Raw genomic sequence first — 25915 nt, forward strand, 5'->3', positions numbered from 1 at the left:
GCACTTTGGAAAAAAGAATACAGGCATGGACTACTTTCTAAACAGTGAGAACATTCATAAAGCCAAAGGACAAAGAGATCTGGGAGTGCTAGTCGAGGATTCTCTAAAGGTTGACTTGCAGGCTGGGTCCGTGGTTAAGAAAGCAAATGTAATGTTCTCATTTATCTCAAGAGGGTTGAAATATAAAAGCATTGATGTGCTACTTAGACTTTATAAAGCTCTAGTTAGGCCCCGTTTAGAATACTGTGTCCAAATTTGGGACCCACACCTCAGGAAGGACGTACTGGCACTGGAGTGTGTCCAGCAGAGATTCACATGGATGATCCCTGGAATGGTAGGCCTAACATATGATGAACAGCTGAGGATCCTAGGATTGTACTCATTAGAGTTTAGAAGGTTGAGGGGAGATCTAATAGAAACTTACAAAGATAATGCATGGCTTAGAAAGGGTGGATGCTGGGAATTTGTTTCCGTTAGGCGAGGAGACTAGAACCCATGGGCACAGCCTTAGAATTAGAGGGGGTCAATTTAGAATAGAAATGAGGAGACATTTCTTCAGCCAGAGAGGGGTGGACCTGCTGAATTCATTGCCATGGAGCACAGTGGAGGCCGGGACGCCAAATGCCTTCAAGACAGAGATTGATAAATTCTTGATCTCGCAAGGAATTAAGGGCTACGGGGAGAGTGTGGGTAAGTGGAGTTGAAATTCCCATCAGCCATAATTGAATGGTGGAGTGGACTCGATAGCCTGAATGGCCTTACTTCCACTCCTATGTCTTATAAGCCCACATATGCAACATGTAGTGGCTCTATTTTGGCATTTAGCAATAAATGATGTTCCTTTCCAGCTGGGCTTCCTGAGTTTTTATATTAGTGACAAAAGTAAAGTTTCAGACAGCCTTGCCTTTTAATGAATCTGATAAGAACGTAAGAACATAAAAAATAGGAGCAGGAGTAGGCCATCCGGCCCATCAAGCCTGCTCCACTTACCCACCCTCTCCCAGTAATCATTAATTCCTTTATTGTTCAATAAAAATCTATCTTAGCTTTAAAAACATTTATTGAAGTAGCTTCAACTACTTCACTGGACAGGGAATTCCATAGATTCATAACTTTGTGGGAGAAGAAGTTCCTTCTCAATTCAGTCCTAAATCTACTCCCCCTAATTTTGAGGCTATGCCCTTTTGTCCTAGTTTCACCTGCCAGTGGAAACATCCTCTCGAAGTCTGTCTTATCTATTCCTTTCATAATTTTGTATGTTCCTGTAAGATCTCCCCTCATTCTTCGAAATTCCAATGAATACAATACCAGTCTACTCAGTCTCTCCTCATAAGCCAAGACCCTCAACTCCAGAATCAACCTAGTGAACCTCCTCTGTAACTCTTCTAGTGCCAGTACATTCCTTCTCAAGTAAGGAGATCAAAACTGTACACAATACTCCAGGTATGGCCTCACCAGCACCTTATACAGCTGCCACATAACTTCCATGCTTTTAAACTCAATCACTTTAGCAATGAAGGATATAATTTCATTTGCCTTCCTAATTACCCATTATACCTGCAGATCAACCTCCGTGATTCATGCACAAGGACATCCTTTCAAGTAAAAGTCCCTTTTACTGTTACTGTTAATCCTACCAAAATGGATGACTTCACATTTACCAATCCATCTGCCAGACCTTTGCTTACTCACTTAAGACCATGACAGGGAAATATTGGAAATGCCAATGTTTGGGAAACTGGAACCTTATGACCTACGGGGTTCAGGCACATAATTTTTTTTCAAGTTTGCATCACATGTAGACAGGGTGGTTAAAAAAGCATTTAGCAAACTTGCCTTCATTGCTCAGGCCTTTCAATATAGGAGTCGGGGCATTATGTTGAGGTTGTATAGGACCTTGATGAGGCCACTTCTGGAGTCCAGTTCTCATCACTTTGTTATAGGAAGGATATTATTAAGCTGGAGAGGGCTCAGAAATTATTTACCAGGTTGCTGCCAAGAATGAAAATTTGTTTTCAGATGTTTGATTTGTCATCATGCTAAATAACATCATCAGTGAGCTTTCGGTGAAACGCTGGTATTCTGTCCCACTTTCTATTTGTGTGTTTTGGTCTCGTAAGATGGGTGATTTCATTTATTTTTCTTTTTTTTTTCAGTGGTTGACAAATGGGGTCCAAATTGATGTGTTTATTGATGGAGCTCCAGTTTGAATGCCAGGCCTCTAGGAATTCCCGTGCGTGTTTGTTTAGTCTGACCTAGGACGGACACGTTGCCCCAGTTGAAGTGGTGCCCTCTTTCGTCAGAATGTAAGGTTACTAGTGATAGCGGGTCTGCCACAAACTGAAATACCAGAAGACTCATACCACTCCATTCACTCAACCCAAGAATTCCTGAACATCAAAGACACCAAGACAGAAGAGGAGGAAATAATGGTCTCCTTTGATGTAACAGTCCTATACGCATCAATTAACATCAGACTGGCTAAAAAAACACTCACCACACTTCTAGAGGAAACAAGGACACAAACACCAGACAGCACCAATTTCTTCAGCAAGGACAACATGCTCAAGCTAGTACACCTGTGCTTCACTCCCCACTTCACCTTCAACGGCAAGACCTACAAACAAATCAATGGAATACCCAAAGGATCACCAATATCAGGGTTCTTAGCAGCAGCAGTAATGCAGGGACTCGAATGAACAGCCTTCCCCATGATCCAACCCAAAAATTTGGGCCGCTACATGGATGACACTTTGTCAACACAAGACAGAACAAATTAGAGGAAACCTACTCATCAGCAATAAGTTCACAAAAGGAGGAGGAAAACAATAACAACTCCCCTTCCTTGATGTCACAGTAGAACGAACAGTTAATGGAGAACTTCAGATCATCCTCAACAGGAAAGCAACACACATAGGCCAGATATTCAATTACAGAAGCAATCATCCTAACACCCACAAATGGAGCTGCATCAGGACATTATTTAAACAGATTACAACACACAGCAGCACCCAGAAATTACAAGCAGAAGAAAAATACCTACACAGCGTATTCAAGAAGAATGGGTACCCAATAAACACATTCTGCTGATTCCTAAATAACAAACCCAAACAAGCAGATAGAATTTCTGGGCACATTGTATCTACATTATCATACATCAAAGACATCTCTGAAATGACTACCAGACTACTCTAACCCCTTGGCACCATGGTAGCCCACAAACCTACCAACACACTGAAACAGTGGTTGATGAAGCTAGAGGACCCTGTACAAACAATCAGCAAAACGAATGTCATTAACAAAATACCATGCAAGGACTATATCAAACACAAAATCGGACAGACAGGCAGAAAACTAGCCACCAGGATACACAAACACCAACTAGCTACCAAAAGACATGACCTACTATCACTAGCATCCTTACATACAATCGAAGGACACCACTTTGACTGGACAATACATCCATCCTAGGACAGGCTAAACAGAGACATGCACAGGAATTCCTAGAGGCTTGGCATTCAAGCTGGAACTGCATCAATAAACACATCGATTTGGACCCCATTTACAAACCTCAGAAAAAGAACTAGAAACAATATCACCCACTTTAAGAGACCAAGATATATATATAGAAAGTGGGACATAGCACCAACGCTTCACGGCAGGCTCACTGATGATGTTAACTAGCATGGTGATGAAACATCCAAAAGCAACCCTTCCAGCTCAGTGAGCAAAAAGACAACCTGAACCTTAACCTGAGCTATAAATCTTCTCAAAAATCGCAATCTCTTTAACTTCCGCAGTAAATCAGGGTTACTTTATCTGTCTCTTCAAATCTTTCCTCCTTAGTGGGATGTATTTTTGCTGAGAGCCATGAATTGCCTTCGAAAATGTCTGCCCCTGCTTGCTTACTGTCCTTCCTGCTAATTTATCCATCCAGTTCACTGTAGCTAATTCTATCCTCGCATCATTGTAATTATCTTTATTTAAGTTAAGCACATTTGTTTCCAACCCAAGTTTCTCACTCTCAAACTGAATATTAAATTCTATCATGTTATACTCACGACTCCTCAGGGATTGTTCACTTGGAGGCAATTTATTAAACCTGCCTCATTAGCCATAAGCTGATCCAAGATGGCTTGCTCCCTGTTGGCTCCACAACATATTGCTCTGGGAAACTAAGCCTAGTGCACTCTATGAATTCATTTTCCAATTTGATTACCCAATTAACAAGAAGTAAAGTCACTCAAAATTATTGCTCTCTTCCTTTGTGTGCTCCTATTATTTTCTGATTTATAGCCTTTCCCACTGAGTGGCTTCTGTTTAGGGGTCTGTATGCTATTCCTTCAATGTCTTCTTTCCCTTTGCTATAGACCAGGCCAGACCCCCTAAAGACATTTCAAGAACATAGCTTGGACCCTAGCACTGCCAGCTGTTTTAAGCAGGTGTAGAGTAGATATTCTAGGGGTGATGCAGCTGGTCAAACCACTCAGTTTTAAATAAAACTGAATTTATTTACGAGATTACTGAACGAACCACAAACAAATGAGAACAGAATATAGAATAATTTAACCTATTCAAAAACCCAATGAATTATCACAACATAATAATGCTGTTCCAAATACTTGCAACAATCCCCATAATCACCCCTTGGCAAAAAAAAAGTAAAATCATCACAGGGTTTTACAGGAGAGAGAGAAAGCGATGGCAGAGAGATTCAACATGGAACACCTTCTTCCATGTAGCTGTTTCTTGGACCAGCAGCCTCAAAACTGACTGACTGCTTTCAGTGAACAGTCAGACTCCTGGAAACCAATCCAAACCAAGCAAAAGGAAAGCTGAGCTGGGGGAACTGGCTGCTCCCCTTTCACTGTACAAGTTTTTTTTAATATATAAACTCAAAACCCTTTTGCCTGGGCAATATCTGTTTGCTATACTCAAACTAACAGAAAGTGAAGACTGCGTATGTTGGAGTATCAAAGTTGAAAAGTGTGGTGCTAGAAAATCAGGTCAGGCACCTTCCGAGGAGGAGAATTGACATTTTGCACATAATCCCTTCATCAGAAATGTGTGTGTGTGTGTGTGTGTTGGGGAGGCGGGGGGGGGAGGTGTTTGGGAGATAAACAGGAGGGTGGGAGTTGGAGTGGGGGGAGGCGAAATGTAGAAGCAGGTGGGCAATAATACTGATAGGCCAATGAGGAGGGTAGAGCGGATAGGTGGGAAGGAAGATGGAAAGGTAAGACAGTTCAAGAGGGTGGAGCCAAGTTTGAGGATTGGATCTGGGATGAGGTGAGGTGGGGGTGGGGGGGGGGGGGGAGATGAGGAAACTGGTGAAGTTGATGCCCTGTGGTTGGAGGTGAGGCAGAGTCAAGGACATGCAAGTCCTGAGCTTTCTCCATTGCCAAATCCAAGCCACCCGACAACTGGAGGAAGAACGCCTCATCTTCTGCTTTGGGACCTTCCAACCACATGGCATCAACATCAACTTCACCAGTTTCCTTATCTCCCCTCCCCCACCTCATCCCAGATCCAACCCTCCAACTCAGTATCACCTTCTTGAACTGTCCTACCTGTCCATGTTTCTTCCCACCTATCTGGTCAATCCTCCTCTCTGACAAATCACAATCACCTCCTCTCCTGCATCAACTTATCTTGTTCCCAGCCACCTTTCCCCTAGCCCCACATTACTAATTATCTGTCAGGCCCCTTTTCCCCCACCTCACATTCCTGATGAAGGGCTTATGTCTGAAATATTGACTCTCCTGCTCCTTGGATGCTGCCTGACCTGCTGTGCTTTTCCAGTGCCACACTTTTTGAATATAATCAAATTGGCCCTAAAATCCTTCAAACCCTAGGTGTCTCTGGGTTTTACAACCTCTCTGAAAGAAAAGCTAAGGACAACATAACCTTGTTAAAAGTGTAGTATCATCACACATTCATCATTAAATAAAAGAACCATCAATGTCCAAAAGTGGTTTCATTTTAAAACTCCCTCATCTTAAGTTGTTAGTACACTACAACACCCATACACATTACATTGACAATAATCATACAAACATGCACTACTACATTTTGTTTCAGCCTGTTTTACTCTTGCCATCGAACGCCTCTGTTTCTCATTCAAGTCTCAACAATGCGTTGGCAATCAGGTTTTCTTGTCCTGCCACATGCACAATTTTCAAACCGAATGGCTGTAACAACAAGCTCCATCTAAACAGTTTGGAATTTATGTCCTTAAAGTTCTCCACAAACTTCAATGGGTTATGATCAGTATATACAATTGTCTCAGATACTTTACTGGAAACAAACACTGAAACGTTCTAACGCCAACACCAAGCTCAAAGGCTCCTTCGCAAGTGTTGAAGACTTCTGATGAATGTTCAACTTCCTGGAGATACACACGATAGGTCTTTCTATCTTCTTGCCATCTTCCTGCAAAAGACATCACTGACATCCACACCCCTTGCATCGACAGCCACCTTGAATGGCTTTGTATAATTAGGTATGGCTAATACTGAGGCAGTGGTTAATATAGTTTTCAGGCTGTCAAATGACAGTCTGCTGTCCACGGAACCTTCTTGCCTTACTTTAGCAATTTAGTAGTGGAGCAGCCACGCTGCTAAAATTTGGTACGAATTCTCAATAAAATCCACTCAATCCCATGAATTGTAGTACTGCTTGTTTTGTCGATGGTATGGGAAACTTTCCAATTACTTTTGTTTTTGCATTCCACAGGGCCATTTGTCCATGTCCAATAATACGGCCCAGGAAGGTGACTTGGGCTTTGGCAAATTGACTAGGTTTACCATCAAGCCCACCTCCCGAAATCGATGGAACAACTCTGACAAATGTTGCGAAGTTCCTTCCATGTGTGACTACAAATCACCAGGTCATCCATATATTCAACACAATTGGGTAATCCGGCAATGACCTTATTGGTTAGTCTCCAAAATGTGGCTGGCGCCTATTTCATACCAAATGGCATGAGTTTAAACTGATACAATTCATTCGGCATTATGAAAACCGAAATTGTTTTTGTTCTTTCAGACGAAGTACCAGCCAGTATCCTCTGAGCAAGTCCAACTTAGTTGCTTGTCCCACCTTTTCAACACAGCCTTTCAAATGCACAATCGGATATGCAGTCTTTGCACTGGAAATCGGATATACATCAGCCTTTGTAATGGCATTGACTCTGCGAAAGTCCACACAGAACCGCTGAGTACCATGTGGTTTTGGCACCATTACTATATGTGAGCTCCAGTCTCTATAACTCACTTTTATTACGTGGTCTTGCAACATGCGTTCAAACTCCTTTTGAACCAGTGCCAACTTTAAAGGGTTATCCCTGTAAGGATGTTGCTTAATCAGAACAGCACCTCCTATATCTACATCATGCATAATTAAGTTAGTACTTCCCAACTTATTTCCACATATCTCCCCATGTGACAGTAATAACTCTTTCAGGTTATTTTAATTTTCCTCTGGAAGATAGACTAATAATTTATCCAAATTTTTGACAACTTCCTCATTGTCCAATTTAATTTGAGGAATGTCCAATTCAGAATCCTCTGAACTGAGTTCTTTTAACCAATAACATAGTCAAAATACCATCTGAGCATGTTCACATGACATGCTCAGAGATTTCTTCTGTTTGGAGTCCTAGTCAAATAGTTCACCTCATTCAATTTCCATTTAACTTATCTCCTCCCTTATCTGATCACTGCTGACAACTATGACAAACATTTGGCTTTGTGTCTGCACTTAATAGCAAGGCAAGACAGAAGAACTCTAGAGTATTTAAGCTCTGGCTGAGGGGACAAAGCACAAAAAGGCAAGGCAGAAATGCTGCAATCATCCAAATAGGTACAGAATGAGCAGTAATACAGCAAACAATAGTTTAAGATGCACCCTGGTCTAATTCAGTTGAATTAGGTTGCTAACCCTTCAGACAAAGAATCCTGACATTGGGAATGAAAGGTGTTAGTGCACTCAAACATGCTGCATTGGAGGAGCAAGCTTGCAAGCCTGCAAGCCAGTCACCGGGTTCTGCCAGGACTTTCATGTTGGGAATCATTGCAATCTAGTTTCTAACTGGCAGGTGGAAAAATGCAAAACATTATATAATTCTGGAAAGATTAGGTAACAGATGCATTTAGGCCTTCTGCTGCTCTCCAGTGAAATTCTTATCTTGCTGCTCAAAACTTGGTTGGAGAATGTGACATTTTCCTAGAATCTCATGAGTACATATGGCTGGTAGATCTGGCTGAAAGTAACTTTAGCTTTTGTTCTCTGTTCTCTTAATTAAATTCTGTATAATTCTGGTAAATCTCTGATGCTCTCCTCCCAAAGCCAATATATCCTTCCTTAGCTGTGACAGCCAAAATTACTCATGGTACTCCAATTATCTGCATATAGCTGCAGTATAACATCTAATACTTGCATTTTAATCCTCCAGATAAAAAGACCAGAATTTTTTAAAGTAAAATTTCATGAACAGCTGCAGGTATAATGATCTATACCTGGTCCTAAGCCTCTTTGGATACAAACATACAAACAAGTAAACAACAGGTCACTTGGCCTTTTGAGTCTGCCCTGTCATTCACTAAGATCATGGTAGATCTGATTTTAACCTCCGTTCTATATTCCTACATTAGGTTGCTAACCCTTCAGACAAAGGATCCTGGCAGCGGGAGTGAAAGGTTTTAGTGCACTCAAACATGCTGCATTGAAGGAGCAAGCTTGCAAGCCAGTCACCGGGTTCTGCCATGACTTTCATGTTGGGAATCACAACACCAGGTTATAGTCCAACAGGTTTAATTGGAAGCATTAGCTTTCGGAGCACTGCTCCTTCAACAGATGGTTGTGGAGTACACAATTGTAAGACACAGAATTTATAGCAAAAGCTTACAGTGTGATGTAACTGAAATTATACATTGAAAAATACCTTGACTGTTTGTTAAACCTCTCATCTGTTAGAATGATCAGGTTAGTTTCACTTCTTTCATAAGTAAATCACATAACTTTTTTTAAAAGTTACATTCTCAGGTTAACTTTAACAATTGGTGTTAGTCCAGATAATGTGTTGAAGGTGTTAGCCCTCTGTGTACTGTTGTCTGTGCCATAATGTTTAGACTGATTCTAATCTAAAAAATTAGTTAACAGAGTCTTACATGGATCCATGCAGTTTTTGAGCAAAGTACAATGTAACCCTGAAAGTACAACTTCACCCCACAAATGTTTATGTGTATGTGTGAGTGTGGGAGCGTGTGTCGGTACGAGTGTGTGTGTGTGTCTGAGGTGGGAGGTTGTGAGTGTCTGTGCGAGAGAATGTATTTGCATGTGTGTGAACGTAAAGGGGTCTATGTCTGTGAGAGGGCGCATGTGAGAGTGTGGGAGCGTGTGTCTGTAAGAGTGTGTGTGAGTGTCTGTGTGTGTGTCTGTGTATAGGAGTGAGTGTATGTGTGTGCATGTGTACAGTGCAATGATGGTCAACTGTAGTGTGACATGAACCCAAGGTCCCAGTTGAGGCCCTCCCTCTGGGTACCGAACTTAGCTATCAGCCTCTGCTTGGCCACTTTTCGCTGCTGCCTGTCCGCCTTGGAGGATGGTCACCCGAAGGTCCAAGGTCAAATGTCCTGGACTGCTGAAGTATACTCCAACTGGGAGGGAACACTCCTGGCTATTCATTGTTGTGTCGTGCCCATTCATCTGTTGCCAGAGCGTCTGCTCGGTTTCACTAATATACCATGCCTCAGAGGCATCCTTGCTGCAGTGTATGAAATAGACAACGTTGGCATGAATACCTGCCACATACATGGTGGGAGGTGTCCCCAAGCCTAATGGTGGTATCCATGTCCACACTCTTACACGTCTATCGTGACAAGGTTATATGGAGTTGTCCCAAAAAGTGGCCAAGCAGAGGCTGATAGCTAAGTTCGGTACCCATTGTTAGGGCCTCAACTGGGACCTTGGGTTATGTCACACTACAGGTGACTACCATTGCATTGTATACACACACACACACACACACACACACACACACACACACACATTTGTGGGGTGAATTTGTACTTGCAGTCTAAACATTATGACACAGACACAGCACACAGGGGGCGAACACCTTCAACACATTATCTGGGCTAATACCAATTGTTGAAGTTAACCTGAGAATGCAATTTTTTTTTAAAAAGTGATGTGATTTACACGTGGTTCCCTTGTTCAAGAAGGGGAGTAGGGATAACCCTAGTAACTATAGGCCGATGAGTCTCACTTCTGTTGTGGGCAAAGTCTTAGAGAGAATTGTAAGGGATAGGATTTATGAACATCTGGATAGGAATAATGTGATCAAGGAGAGTCAGCATGGTTTTGTGAAGGGCAGGTCGTGCCTCACAAACTTATTGAATTCTTTGAGAAGGTGACTAAGGAAGTGGATGAGGGTAAAGCGGTAGATGTGGTGTATATGGATTTTAGTAAGGCGTTTGATAAGGTTCCCCATGGTAGGCTACTGCAAAAAGTACGGAGGTATGGCATTGAGGGTGAGTTGGAGGTTTGGATTAGGAATTGGCTGGTTGGAAGAAGACAGAGGGTAGTAGTTGATGGTAAAGGTTCATCTTGGAGTGCAGTTACTAGCGGTGTTCCGCAAGGATCTGTTTTGGGACCATTGCTGTTGGTCATTTTTATAAATGACCTAGAGGAAGGGCTAGAAGGTTGGGTGAGCAAGTTTGCGGACGATACGAAAGTCGGTGGAGTTGTTGACAGTGAGGAAGGATGTGTCAGGTTACAGCGGGATATAGATAAGCTGCAGAGCTGGGCAGAAAGGTGGCAAATGGAGTTCAATGTGGGTAAGTGTGAGGTGATTCACTTTGGTATGAGTAACAAAAAGATGGGGTACTGGGCTAATGGTCAGATACTTGGTAGTGTGGATGAGCAGAGGGATCTTGGTGTCCATGTACACAGATCTCTGAAAGTTGCCACCCAGGTAAATAGTGCGGTGAAGAAGGCATATGGCGTACTGGCTTTTATTGGTAGAGGAATTGAGCTCCGGAGTCCTGAGGTCATGTTGCAGTTGTATAAGACTCTGGTGCGGCCGCATCTGGAGTATTGTGTGCAGTTTTGGTCGCCATACTATAGGAAGGATGTGGAGGCACTGGAACGGGTGCAGAGGATGTTTACCAGGATGTTGCCTGGTATGGTAGGAAGATCGTATGAGGAAAGGCTGAGGCACTTGGGGCTGTTTTCATTGGAGAAAAGAAGGTTTAAGGGTGACTTGATAGAGGCGTACAAGATGATTAGAGGTTTAGATAGGGTTGACCATGAGAACCTTTTTCCATGTATGGAGTCAGCTATTACGAGGGGGCATTGCTTTAAATTAAGGGGTGGTAGGTATAGGACAGATGTTAGGGGTAGATTCTTTACTCAGCGAGTCGTGAGTTCATGGAATGCCCTGCTAGTAGCAGTGGTGGACTCTCCCTCTTTATGGGCATTTAAACGGGCATTGGATAGGCATATGGAGGGTAGTGGGCTAGTGTAGGTTAGGTGGGCTTGATCGGTGCAACATCGAGGGCCAAAGGGCCTGTACTGCGCTGTATTTTTCTATGTTCTACGTTCTATATGAAAGAAATGAAACTAACACGGTCATTCTAACAGATGAGAGACTTAGCAATCAAGGTAATTTTCAATGTATAATTTCAGTTACATCACACTAAGCATTTGCTATAAATTCTGTGTCTTACAATTGTGTACTCCACAACCACTTGATGAAGGATTAGCGCTCCGAAAGCTAGTGCTTCCAGTTAAACCTGTTGGACTATAACCTGGTGTTGTGTGAATTTTAACTTTGTACACCCCAGTCCAACACCGGCATCTCCAAATCATATATATATCTTGCAACCCCTCAGTAATCAAGAATCTATCTAGCTTTGCCCTAAAAACATTTAAAAATTCTGCAGCCACTGCCTTTAAAGGAAGAGAATCCAAAGATTCTCAACCCTCAGAATTATATGCTTCCTCAACTGTTTTAATAGGGCATACCCTTACTTTTAAACAAGGACTCTGAGTTCTAGATTCTCCCACAAAATGAAGCATGCTTTTGACAGCTATCTGGTAAAGTCACCTTTATGTTTCTATTAACTCACCTCTGACTCTCAGCTTCAGAGGATACAGGCCTATACTGTCTAGCCTTTTGTCTTAAGGCAATCTGTTCATTTCTAGTTTAGAATCTTAACCAAAATAGTAATGGAGATTCAGTCATAAGGGGAATAGGTATGACATTTCTGTGGCCACAAATGTGTCCAGGATGGTGCACTGCCTCCAAAATACAAAGGTCAATGACATTCTGGAGAGTGGGGGGTTGAACAGGAAGTGGTCACAGTGGTACCAAATATATAAGTAAAAGAAAGTATGATGTCCTAAAAAAAGAATAAAGGGAGTTAGGAAGTAAGTTAAAAAGGCAGTGGTCTCAGTACTGCTACCAGTGTCACATGTTGGTCAGAATAGAAATATCAGAATCTATATCAGATGAATATGTGGCTAGATAGATGATGCGAGGGGGAGCAAGCTGGATGGGTTGCACTTCAGCAGGACTGGAACTGATGTCTTAATGGGGAATATTTGCGAGTGCAGTTGGGGAAGATTTGAACCAAAATTCCAGACGCACCTGCACAAATACATGAATAGGAAGGAAATAGAGCGATATGGATTCTGTAAATTTTAACATGGATGGACAAAATGTGGCAGCGCAGGCTTGGAGCACCGAAGGGCTTGTTCCGGTGAAATATTGTTTTTTGTTCTTTGTAAAATAGGAGGATGGAAACCTATACAAGGAAAAAGAAAAGGAAATGGGGCAAAAGCAAAAACCAGAATGTGAAATAACAGCAGTGATACACAGAGAATTCAAAGGGTAAGAATCAACCAGGGCCACAGTGCAAAATTGTGTAAGTATGACTAAGAATGTTAAAACAACATCTCTTAAAGCCTTATGTCTTAATGAATGGAGAATTCGCAATAACGTAGATGAATTGGTTACGCAAATAGATATAGACATGTATGATACATTTGGGATTACAGAGCTGTGGCTGCTGAGTGTGCAAGAATGGGAACGGAATATCTAAGGGTAGATATTTTCTAATCAACTTGTTCAGAAATGTTATTACATACCTCTGGAGCAGGTAGGACTTGAACCCAGGTATCCTAGTTCAGAGGTAGGGACACTATCACTATGACACAAGGACCCCAATAAAGGAAGGTACAGGCCTTACTGGGATGTTCAGTTTTAAAAGGGCAAACCGAAGGAAAAGGAGGTGGGCGCATTACTGGTTAAAGAGAGAATAAACACAATAGTGATGAAGGATATTAGCTTCAGTGAAGTGGAATCTGTATGGGTAAAGCTTAAAAACACCAAGGGGCAGAACATTATAGTGCATACAAACACTTCAAACTGCAGTAGCAACTTTAGGGAAAGCATCAAACAGGAGATTACAAGTACCAACAATAAAAGTACAGACATAATTGTGTACAACTTTGATCTGCATATAGATTGGACAAATCAAATCAGTATTTATACCGTACAGGAGGAATTCTTGGAGCATGTCCAGAATGGTTTTCTGGATCAATATGTTCAGGAACAAACTAGAGAACTGGCCATCCTAGATTAGGTATCATGTATCATGGGGCGGCACTGCACCTCACAATGCCAGAGACCCGGTTCGATTCCACCCCAAGGTGACTGACTATGTAGAGTTTGCACCTTCTCCCCTTGTCTGTGTGGGTTTCTTCTGGGTGCTCTGACTTCCTCCCACATTCCAAAGATCTGCAGGTTAGATGGATTGGTCATACTATCTGGGGTTGTGAAGGCTATGTGGATTAGCTGTGGGAAATACAGGTGACAGGGATAGGGTAGGGGTGTGGTCTAGGTGTTGTTCTTTAGACAGTCAGTGTGGACTTGATGGACTAAATGGGCTGTTTCCACAATGTAAGGATTCTATGATTCTATGAAAAGAATAATTGGCAATCTAGTTGTGTGAGGCCCCTTGGGGGAAGCGGGTCCATAATATGATAAAATTCTTCATTAAAATGGAGTGAGATGCTGTTGATTCTGAGACTAGGCTCCTGAATCAAAATACAGTAAACTATGGTTGTATGAGAAGTAAAGTTATGATAAATTGGCGACCGACACTTCTTGGATGACATTGGATAGCAATAACAAATGTTTAAAGGAGCACATCAAAGGAACTGCAACAACTGTTCATACTTGCCAGACAGAAAAATAAAACTGGAAAGGCGGCCAAACCATCATTAACAAGGAAGTAAGGATTGTATGGATCTAAGAAAGGGGCTTACAAATTGGCCATAAAAATGCAGCAGACCCAAAGATTGGGAGAAGTTTAGAATTTAGTAAAGAAGTACAAAAAGATTGATTATGAGATGGAAATTAGAGTATGAAAGTATTCTGGTAAAGGATAAGTAAACATATTGTAAAAGCTTCTGTCATTATGTGAAGAGAAAAAGATTAGTGAATACAAAAGTAAGTCCTAACAGTCAGAAACAGGGAAGACTTTAATGGGGAAAAAAATAGATATCAAACTAATTAAATATATATCTTAGTTCGGTCTTCACAAATGAGGACACAAAACATCCCAAGGATGTTGGGGAACATTGTTTAGAGAAAGAGAGGAACTGAAGGAAATCATTATTAGTAGGGAAATAGTGTTGGGGAAATTATGTGATTAAAAGCCAATAAATCCTCAGGCCCTGATAATTCACATCCTAGAGTACTAAAGGAAGTGGCTTGAGAAACAGTGGATGCAGTGTTAATCATCTTCACAATTCCACAGACTCTGAAACAGTTCCTATGGACTGGAGGGTAACTAATGTAACTCCTCTATTTAAAAGGGAAGGCAATAAAAACTGGGAATTGTCAATTGGTTAGCCTAACATCAGTAGTAGGGAAAATGCTAGAACCATTTACTATATAAAAGATTTAATAGCAAATAATTTGGAGTACAGTGACAGGATTGGACCGCTTGAGAAATCTACTGAATTTTATCAAGGATATAACTAGTAGAGTTGATAAAGGGGAGCCAGTGAATATGGGTTACTTGAATTTTCAGAAAGCTTTTGGTAAGGACCCATGTAAGAGAATGGCATGTAGGATTAATTCGTGTGGGATTGGGGTAGTGAGCTGACATGAACTGGTTGGCAGTCAGAAAACAGAGTATGAAGAACCATGTATTTTTCCAAGTAGCAACCAATGACTGGTGGTATATAGCAGGGATCACAATGCTAGGAGCCCAGCTATTCATAGTATGTTTTACTGAGTGAAATGAGGGAACTAATGTCTCCAAGTTTTCAGACAACACAAAACTAGGTGGGCTGTGAGGAAGATACAAAGATGATTCAGTGTGATTCGGACAAGTTGAGTGAATGGGCAAATGCATGGCAGATGAAGTACAATGTGGATAACTGGGAGGTTATCACATTTTCATAGTAAAAACAGGAAGGCAGATTACTATCTGAATGGTATTAGATTGGGGATGACAAAGGTGAAACAAAAGTTGAGTTTTCTCATACACTAAAATTCACTGAAGGTAAGCATGCAGGTGCAGCAGAAGGTGAAGGTGGCAAGTGGTATGTTGGCCTTCACAGTGAAAGGATTTGAGTTAAAGTGAAGAGATGTTTAGCTGCAATTGTACAGGGCCTTGGTGAGACCACACCTGGGGTACTGTGTGCAGCCTTTGTTTCCTTTTCTGAAGGAAGGTGTTCTGGCTATGGAGGAAGTACATCAAAAGCTTACCAGACTCATTTCTTGGCAGGACTGGATCTATAAATCATCTACATTCATTAGAGTTTAGAGGAGGTGGGGGAAATTTCATTGAAACCTATAAAATTCTAACAAGACTAAACAAGATAAATATACAAAGTATGATCTTGATATCCAAGGAGGCCAGAACTTGAGGTAAAAGTTTAAGAATAAGGGGTAGGCCACAGCGGACTAAGAGGAATAGAATTTACTTCCACCCAGAGACTAGCCAGCCTGTGGAATTCTCTGCCCCAGAAAGCAGTTGAGGCCAAACCACTGAACATTTCATGAAGGTGTTCGATGTAGTTCTTAGGGCTAAAGGGTATTGGGAGAGAGGGGGATACTGAGTTGGATGATTAGCCATGTCATACTGAATGGTTGTTCAGGTTTGAACTGTCAAATATCCTATTCCTGCTCTTACTTTCCATGTTTCACTATTTCTAGCTTTTCACCATTCAGAAAGTACTCTGTTTAATCCCTTTAAGTCTCAAGGTGAACAATTCCATATATGCCTATACAGAATGTCATTTTTCATAGTTTTATCCATTCACTTAAATTATTAACATCTCTATAAGTTTATGCTTCCATCTCCACTGTTTATAATGCTGCTTTTGTGAAATCAGAAACTTGGGATACTTGACCATCTATCCCATTAACTAAATGATAAATAAATAGTGAACAGCTGATGTCCTTTCACAGATCCTGCTGGACACCACTGGTTGCATCTTGCTGGTTAGCGTCCATTCTCCCCAATATCAGTAACCTGCTTCTCAGTCAATTCCCTGACAAAAACAACACTTAGACTTCAATTCCAAGCACTTCAATTTTAACTAATGTCTCTTATGAGGTGATAATCAAAAGCCTTCTGGATGTTTGCATATGTAACTTTCACATACAACTTCTCATGTCATGCTTCAAAAAAACTCAATTGAATTCGTCTGCTATGAAATACTTTCACAAATCATGCTGACACTCTCCAATCAGTTGAATATTCTTAAGTTAGTAAGAGACTCTCTCTATTTACAGAATTTAGCAATGTCTTGTTGACAGATATTAGGCAGTAAATGGGTTACAATTCCAAACACTTTTCTCTACTGTAATGCAGTGCAAAGCAATTATTTAACACACCTGCCACTTTCTAATTTTTACTGTTAATATTGTGTTTTCAAGAGATCTATAATGAAGACCAATGTTTTTCTCCTAATATGGGTTTGCATTGATTTTGAAACCTATTTCAAGTTTCATTTCCTGTGCCCTTTTGTCCATTATCTCATTGATTTATCACCCTTTGTAGGTCTCCCAATTAGCAGGATCTACATTATCCATTTTTGTATTTTCTTTAGTTTTATGCTGTTTATTATCTTTAAAAAACTATTTCAACTCTATCTAATGCTCTAGTTTTGAGCATCACATTTTATAAAAAGGACATGAATGCTTTGAAGAGGGTACAGAAGAGTTTACCAACATGGTTTAACAGACAAAGGTTTACAGTTTTGTGGATTGATTGGAGGAGTTGGGATTGGAGCAAAGAAGCACAAAAGATAATGGGATGGAGGTGTTTAATTAAATTGTCTTGATTCTTAACGACTTACAAGAGGAATAGTTTCCTGACTGAACGATCACTACGCAGAAGGCACAGATCCAAGGGGACTGACAAATGAACAAGAGATGACATGAGGAAGATTGTTTAACTGACCAAGTAGTTAGGATATGGAATTTACAGTCTGACAGGGTGGTGGATACAGTTCAATTGTGGCCTGTATAGGAATTTGGATATATTCTTGAAGGAACAAAATTGTTGATACGGGGAAGAAGTTGGGGCACAGGACTAACTTCTTCAAAATGCCAGCAAATGTCATGGGCTGAGCAGTACAGCACAGGAAGAAGCCATCTATGATCTACAATAAACATGGCTGGGAATCAGATTATGAACCCACACTAAGATAACATTTCTATTTAAATGAATTTACAATTCAGTATATTTCTCACTACTGAGATGCAGATTTAAAAGATTGCTACAGGTCTTATGAATAAATCGATCTGACAGGTCAACAGAATAAATATGGAAATAATAAATAGTCTAATAGGATTTGATGTTTACATATTTCATGTAATATGTTTCACAATGCTCCATCACCAATGAAAGTACAATAACCATACCAGAAGCATATTTCTCATTGTCACACTGATATTTAAGAATGTTAAACTGTGATATCATAGGCAACATTATCCCTGATGGATCGAGACTATTCTGTTACTTGACACTGCTTAAAAATAAAAATTTCCCTCGTTAACTATTTTGATCTCGTATTCTACATTATGCAACCGGAACCATCATTCTCCAATGACTGTAAAACAAAACAAGCAGATGTATTATGAGTTGATAGCTGTAACAAGTGATAGCATTATGAGTCAATGATAAAACACCACAGAGACTCTGACTATTTAAGACAGCAGTCTGGTGAGTCAATGAAACAGATATGGAGTCAGAATGCCATATAGATATGGAAAGATACCCAACTTATTGGTCCAGCAAAAGCAGCAAGTAGGTAGGGAAGCAGGAGACCAGTTAGCTCAGATAAGAATGGAGTGAAGGTGAGTTCAAGAGGCACTGGACCTGGAGGAGGAATAAAGCCAAGCAGAACTGAGAGACAATAGCAGTTAATACCCAAGAGGAAGGTAACCTGTAGTGTTGCAATTTTTATTTAAAACAAGACTTCAATGCCACAAGAGGAGCCAAAAGGAAAAGGCAGCAAAAAAAAAAAATCAGGTTTTAAATTTAAAATTTACAACACCGGAGTTCACGATTTGGCCACTTGAGGTTTACCAGTTTTTTTTCCTTCATCAACCAAAAGCAAGTATCACCCAAGAATCAAAATTTTGAGTATAACAGCATCATCTATATTAAAAGCACTACATACCAAGTACACTATCCAAGTATTAATAATTTCTCATCAGATCTTTATCAAAATGTAAAAATTAGAACAAAATTAGGAAAGAAGTGCAACAGCAGCAACTACAAGATTTTTGTTATATGAATTCACTCAACATAAATAATAATCCAGATTAGATGGTGCTAGAAAAGCACAGCAGGTCAGACAGCATCCGAGGAGCAGGAAAATTGATGTTTTGGGCAAAAGCCCTTGATCAGGAATGAAGCAGGGAGCCTCTGGGGTGGAAAGATAAATGGGGGGCGGGGTAGGCTTCCTGTCTCCCCAGCTCCACCCCCCTCCCATTTTTCTCTCCACACTGGAGGCTCCCTGCCTTATTCCTGATGAAGGGCTTTTGCCCAAAATGTCAATTTTCCTGCTCCTCGGATGCTGCCTGACCTGCTGTGCTTTTCCACCACCACTGTAATCTTGACTCTGATCTCCAGCATCTGTTGTCCTCACTTTCGCCATAAATAATAATCCATACAAGCTTTACAAAGACAGTTCATGTAAAGAAAGAAAAGTTTATATTTCTTTCTCTCCCATGTTGTATTTTGTCCATTAGGGAAGCAAAATATATAGCAACTTTACTTGTTTTGTTTTAATTATTCACACAAACAAAACGGGAACAATAATGTGTCAATTAAAATTGAATAACAGGAAGCTTAACTTACCTTTTGTTTGTGTGGAGCAAGTGGGTTTCACTGGCTAGACTAACATTTATTGCCTATCCCCATTTGCCCTGAGATAGTGATAATGAACTGCATTCTTGAACTATTATTTGCCCTGAGATGATGATGGTGAACTGCATTCTTGAAACGCTGCAGTCCATTTGGTGTAGACACACACACAAGCAATGTTGTCTAGGACAGAATTCTAGGATTTTGACCGAGGACAGTGAATAAGCAGCAACATATTTCTGAGTCAGGAACTCCGATACTAATCAGACCAAAATCTTGCTTCAGATGATTTATGATAAGAATGGATTTCTCTTTAATTACTATATCTGAATTACTTCTTCAGAACATCCCTATTTTTAAAAGTGTGATTGAGCTATATGGTATTTTCAATTCATTTATCATGAAAGTTTAACACACTTTTAAAACAGATAAGTTTTAACAATAGGATACAAACTTTATTATGTTCTATGAAATGTCTTTAATTTATTCAAGATTAAAATGTTTTGAAGGTTAAAATGTTTTGATGGTTCAAATAAATGAAAGGGCTGAAGCTTAAGTATTATGCATAGAAAATGTGTTGTTTCAAAAGACATATTCCACACTAACTTTGAAAGCTAAGTGAAATCAGAACATTTCATAAAAAACAGAAAATGTCCACTATGCTCAAGATATTTAGTCAAAAAAAGACATCTACAGCAACAGCATTTTAAATCCAGTTGGATTAAGACCCCTAAAAAAAATCCTATGAACTTTGAGATGGAAAACAATGAAAATAAATCCCTGAAATCATTTAACACATTGCAGCGCAATGCAAAGACTTCCAGTGCACTGAGACATTTGTTCAGAAGCTGTAGTTAGGGGAATTGAATAATATGTCTATTGCCAAATCATTGGGACTAGAAAAGCAATATGAACATTTTTAGCATTTTAATTAAAAGAAATCTATTTTATCAGTTTACTCCATTATAACTCAGATTGCTTCAAATTAATTTCCATTATGCCATGGTAATGGTGGGTAATAAGATGACTGCCAAGGCCTTTTTCCTAGGATAGGGGAGTTCAAAACTAGATGGCATAGGTTTAAGGTGAGAGGGGAAAGATTTAAAAAGGACCTGATGGGTAACTTTTTCAGGCAAACGGTGTGTGTATCGAACAAGCTGCCAGAAGAAGTGGAGGCAGCTACAATTACAATACTTAAAATGTATCCGCATGGGTATATGAAGACAAAAGGTTTAGAGGGATATGGGCCAAATGCTGGAATAGGGCACTAGGTCAGATTGGGAAGTCTGGTTGGTGTGGATGAGTTGGACCGAAGGGTCTGTTTCTGTGCAGAATGACTCTATAACAGTATTTGATCGGTCATCTACTCTGTAAATGATTGCTTAAATTGCAGAAGCAAAAATGGTGTAAGTGAGAAAACATACTTCTATTTTAATTTAGATTGTTTCAAAATTTATAGTGTGTCATAACATCATTTTAATAACTCATGTACTTATCTAAGATTATTGTGAAACACTATTTAAAATGGAGCATGTATTCTAAATTATAACTTGCATTTCACACCAAAATTAAGTTTACTGGACTGCATAATGGATTTCATTTAATACTAAAATCTAAGTTACTTCCTCATTTTAAAAAAGAGTGTAAAATGGATTTGGATTTATTCAACCAAATTCATGAAAAGTCTGATTGTATGAGAGTTTTAAATTAAATTCTATCTTCCCTTGCTACACAGTTGATGTTTATAAGTCAATCCCTGAATTTATCAAATAGTTTCTGAGTTTACAGAGAATAATGAAAAAGCATAACCAGTTCTGCATTGTTAATTTTTTAAATCATTAATATCTGACAGCAAAAAGTCAAGAATTTGCAAATTTGACAGCATGTGCAGGGAGAGAAACAGAATTAACATTTTGAAGAAGAGTCATCGGACTCAATGTTAAATCTGTTTCTCTCGCCACAGATGCGTCTACCACAGATGCCTTTTTTTTTGACCAAATGTCTTCAACATTCGGTTTTTATTGTAAAATTATTCAGTCTGTTGCACGTTTTTCAAATGTAGTTAATAGCAACTTTGCAGTCACATATGTTTCTGACTAATATTTTTGAGCTTCAAAATGCAAGAGCACTGTTAAAGGAACTGGCTTGAATGTGTTGTATTTTCTCCCACGCATGGTTTTGAGTGCAGCTGTTAAGGATAACAAGACTTGCATTTTTAAAGACATTCAGAGTAACTAGAATTGCAGCAGTACAATAATCGTTTATAATAGACACATTAACGGAGACAAATTATGGTTTTACATATCAAAGACATAAGCTCAACAAAGTGAGTTATCCCCTTCCTTCACACATTTATACTTACACAAGCATCTTGTTGAATGCATTGCAGAATGTGCTTCGCAGGCACAAGGAAATCAATAAGGTAGCACAATCCGTCACCACGATACGCTTTCTCCACTACATCAAAAACCTGACACAGGATTGTGGATGCTGTTGCTTCAAAAGGTGGATAGAGTGCTGAAAGAGTACTTTGAATACAAGCATCCAAAGATTCAGAATCCTGTCAAAAGGAAAGCATAAATTAGTTAACAGCAGCTTTAAAAACATATAGTATTCTTGGCGGAGTTCATAAAATGTAAAAGATGCATTTATAATCAGCCGTTTTGGCAATTAAACAAAATGGCAAACTCCAACTAATAATTTGTGTGTTCAATTTAATGAACAAACCGTGACAAAAGGTCTTTAAACCGAAACATTTACTGAATTACTCTCTCTGAAATGCTTCAGACCTGCACAGAATGATCAAAATTTTGTTTTTAAATTCAGATTTCCAATAGTGACCGCTTTTTGGGGGTTATGGGGGAAGACACTACTAACTTAATTTGCACAACTTAGATTACAAGTTTTACTAAGTCATTTTGTATACCTTAGAAAGACTATATCAATAAAAATAGATGCAAGAAACCAAGCAGTAAACTCTATAAAGCAAACTTTTTAAAGCATGACTGAATTAATTTCTACAATTGAAATTATTTTTCTAGCACAGATTTTGCTGCTTTCATAAGAATGATTAACTTCTTTCATGAGTTTTGCTAATATAACAACTATAACACCAGAGGATGTGGAAACTATAAATACTACAGTCTCTGTGCTGCATAATTCATAGTATTATCAAAGATGCCCCTATACCCAGAATTAAAACATCTAATTGCATGTAATATTAAATCTGTGAAAAAAAAGCTGAAATAAGGTCAATATTCTACATTTACTAACACTTAGACAAATAGATGTGCCAGACACGCTGGTATCCTACAAAATAAGGTGATGCTCTAGCTGCTATTCAGTTGCATAACTACACCAAACATGATTGAGGAAAGTGACCAAATTATTAATCATAATGCATGTTAAAGAAGCTGGGGACTGAACTACTATTTTTGTGTGTGTATAAAGAGGTTGCATAAGGTTTTCTACTTTAAACTTGCATGCACAGCTGTCCAAACACTTGCATCAAATCCATCAAGAAATTACAGGACAGTTTGGTCAAAGGAGTTAAAAAGCTCCTATTGATTTAATAAACTTCATGGAAGACGTTTCACTATTGATGACAACTGCTTTGTCTGAATTATAATCCTCTTATTGCATCTCAAGAATGTTGTGCTCCAGTAGTGAAAGGAACTTCATATTTCATATAGTTTACAACCATGCAGGTTGTATCTCAAGGTTGACCATTACACAACAAATGTAACATGGAAATAGCAAAACGGATTGCACAGTGAGGACTTTCACACATGATCACCAACTGTGTACCATTTGATAGCATGACAGATTGAATTATACCATTTTACCACTGATATTTTGTGATTAATTCTGAACAATTTCAAATAAGACGCAGGAAGGAACATAGTTGCAATGAATCACGACACCCCTTAAACAATATCTCAATCTGCTACCCATGCCCCTTACTGATCCTCAACAATTTTCATATGAAGTAAATAAAACAAAAATATTTTTAGTTGTATAACTATCTTTTATCTGGAAAACACATTATGGATGTTCATGGATTTCAATAATGAGAGTCTCAGCAACAATCCTCTGATGCAGACAACCCCCATAATCCTTATCCAACATTCTAGTGATATCTCAAAAAAACCACTTAAGTCAGATATGACTTACACTTCACAAAATCATGCTTACTCTGCTGAGCTGATACTTGCCCCAAGTGCAAGTTAATCTGTTTGATAATACATTCCAACATTGTCACAATGATAATCAAATTATGTACGTTACACCAAAAGTTTAGATGAGTTATGATTATCTTTCATCAAACTGCTTGAACATGTTACAACACACCTCTGTGGCAGGTCAGACGAGATCCTAGATCTTCTGGACCAGAGGGTAGGTGGCTATTACAGTGCTGCAAGACTCAGCTATACTGGAGACAATGGTAAGCCTACTCACATTAGCAACTGCACACAATTAAAATATTTCTGGGCAGGTTAGTAACCAGAAGATGTGAGGTGCTGCATTTTGGAAAAGCAGGTCAGAGCAGGACTTATACAATGAATGGTAAGATGCTAATGAGTCTTTTTGATCAAAAAGACCTTGGAGTGCAAGTTCATAGTTACTTGAAAGTAGAATCACAGGTAGATAGGGGAGTGAAGAAGGCATTTGATATGCTTTCCTTCATTGGTCAGTGCATTGTGTATAGGAGTTGGGAGTTCTCGTTGCAGCTGTACAGGACATTGGTTAGGCCGCTTTTGGAATATTGTATTCAATTCTGGTCTCCTTCCTATCGGAAGGATGTTGTGAGAAGAGATTTACAAGGATGTTGCCAGGGTTGGAGAATTTGAGCTATAGGGAGAGGCTGAATAGGCTGGGGTTATTTTCCCTGGATGGCTGAGAGGTGACCTTATAGAAGTTTATAAAATCATAAGGGGCATGGATAGGATAGATAGACAAAGTCTTTTCCCTGGGGTGGAGGAGTCCAGAACTAGAGGGCATAGGTCTAGGGTGAGAGGGGAAAGATATATAAGGGGCAACTTTTTCACACAGAGGGTGGTATGTGTATGGAATGAGCTGCCAGAGGATGTGGTGGAGGCTAGTACGATTGCAACATTTAAGAGGTATTTGGATGGGTATATGAATAGGAAGGGTTTGGTGGGATGTGGGCCGGGTGCTGGCAGGTGGGACTAGATTGGGTTGGGATATCTGGTCAGCATGGATGGGTTGGATTGAAGGGTCTGTTTCCATGCTGTACATCTCTATGACTCTAAATGGGACTAGATTAGGTTAAGATATCTGGTTGGTATGGGCGGGTTGGACCGAAGGGTCTGTTTCTGTCCCGTACTCTAAGTCACCTGCAGCCAACCATTCCCACTCTAATGATTAAATTGAATTGGTCTGCACTCTTACAGTACAAATGATAGTGTCCCTACCTCTGAGTTAGAAGTCCCACCTGCTCCAGGGATGTGAGTAATAACATCCCTGAACAGAATGCTTTAAAAAAAACTGAATAAAATCAAAATTGCAGAACTGTTTGAGTCCTTTTTCACATAAGCATAACCGCTTCTGATAATTTAATGAATTAGCTATTAAAAATGACCCCATCTCATTCTTTCACAGACAAATAAACAATTCAGATTGTTCTCCTCTTAGAAAAATGCTGGCAAATAAAATCTAAATGACTCATTCAAAAACCATCCAGCGGAGGGCGACCAAAGGGAGTGGCATCACTGGCGCATACATCACAGCTGGAAGCAGTCATCTGCACGAAAGAGCAGATCGTCAGGCATCAGCCCCCCTGATCAGCAGCAGAAAGAGCATGCAGCAGAGGACAACTGAGAGGGAGAGCTATCACATTGCTTCGAATTTACTTCATTTGCTTTCATAATAACAGGGGACCCACTCAGTAGGTGGGTTCCGCTGAAGCCACAGCCAAATACCAAGAGACTGGATAGTTAATAAAGGTAACTGCTAATAGGATAACTGTGAATTTGATTAATTCAATTTGTTCTTTGTAATGTTAAGACATGCAATGTATATAACTATGAACATGGAAAAATTGTACAAGTACCAGAGATTTATTTACATGAATAAAGTATATTTTGAAATAAAAAACTCACATTGCTTCGAATTTACTGAGGGCCTCATTCCAATGGCCCTCTTCCAAGGAGGAATGATCGCTTCTCGGCCTTTTGGCTAAGATCAAGTGTCTGTTCTTATCAGGACAGGTGTCGAGTTGCGAGTCATCAGAGCTAGTGAAGAGATCATCGCTGGATCGCGATTGGATGTTGGAGGATCGTTTGGTTGTGCTGACCTGCTCTTGGTGGATCTTCATGCTGGACCAGCCGCTATCTCTGGATGAGCTGACCAAGGCCCTCGAGTCCTTCGAAAAGAATAAAACTCCCGGAAGCGATGGCTTACCGGTCGAGAATTATTCCGCTCTTTGGGACTTGATCAGCCAGGACCTGCTGGAGGTGTATGTCAGTATGCTTTGGGCAGGTACCATGAGT

At 39.9% G+C, this 25915-nt stretch overlaps 1 protein-coding gene across 5 annotated transcripts in view; it reads right to left on the reverse strand.

The window, feature by feature from the left end:
- The window catches only part of plekhg4 (pleckstrin homology domain containing, family G (with RhoGef domain) member 4), a 242182-nt gene that overhangs the window by 174022 nt on the left and 42245 nt on the right, over positions 1 to 25915 (reverse strand). For 4 of the 5 annotated variants that reach the window (XM_072547479.1, XM_072547481.1, XM_072547478.1 and 1 more), the window contains exon 2: positions 21766 to 21963. The exons of the other annotated variant lie outside the window; for it this stretch is intronic. In XM_072547479.1, coding sequence (XP_072403580.1) covers positions 21766 to 21963 — 198 coding nt within the window. The remainder of the gene's footprint in view (positions 1 to 21765; positions 21964 to 25915) is intronic. 5 annotated transcript variants of the gene reach the window in all.

Source organism: Chiloscyllium punctatum, chromosome 26 (genome assembly GCF_047496795.1).
Source record: "Chiloscyllium punctatum isolate Juve2018m chromosome 26, sChiPun1.3, whole genome shotgun sequence".
In the NCBI taxonomy this organism is placed as follows: domain Eukaryota; kingdom Metazoa; phylum Chordata; class Chondrichthyes; order Orectolobiformes; family Hemiscylliidae; genus Chiloscyllium; species Chiloscyllium punctatum.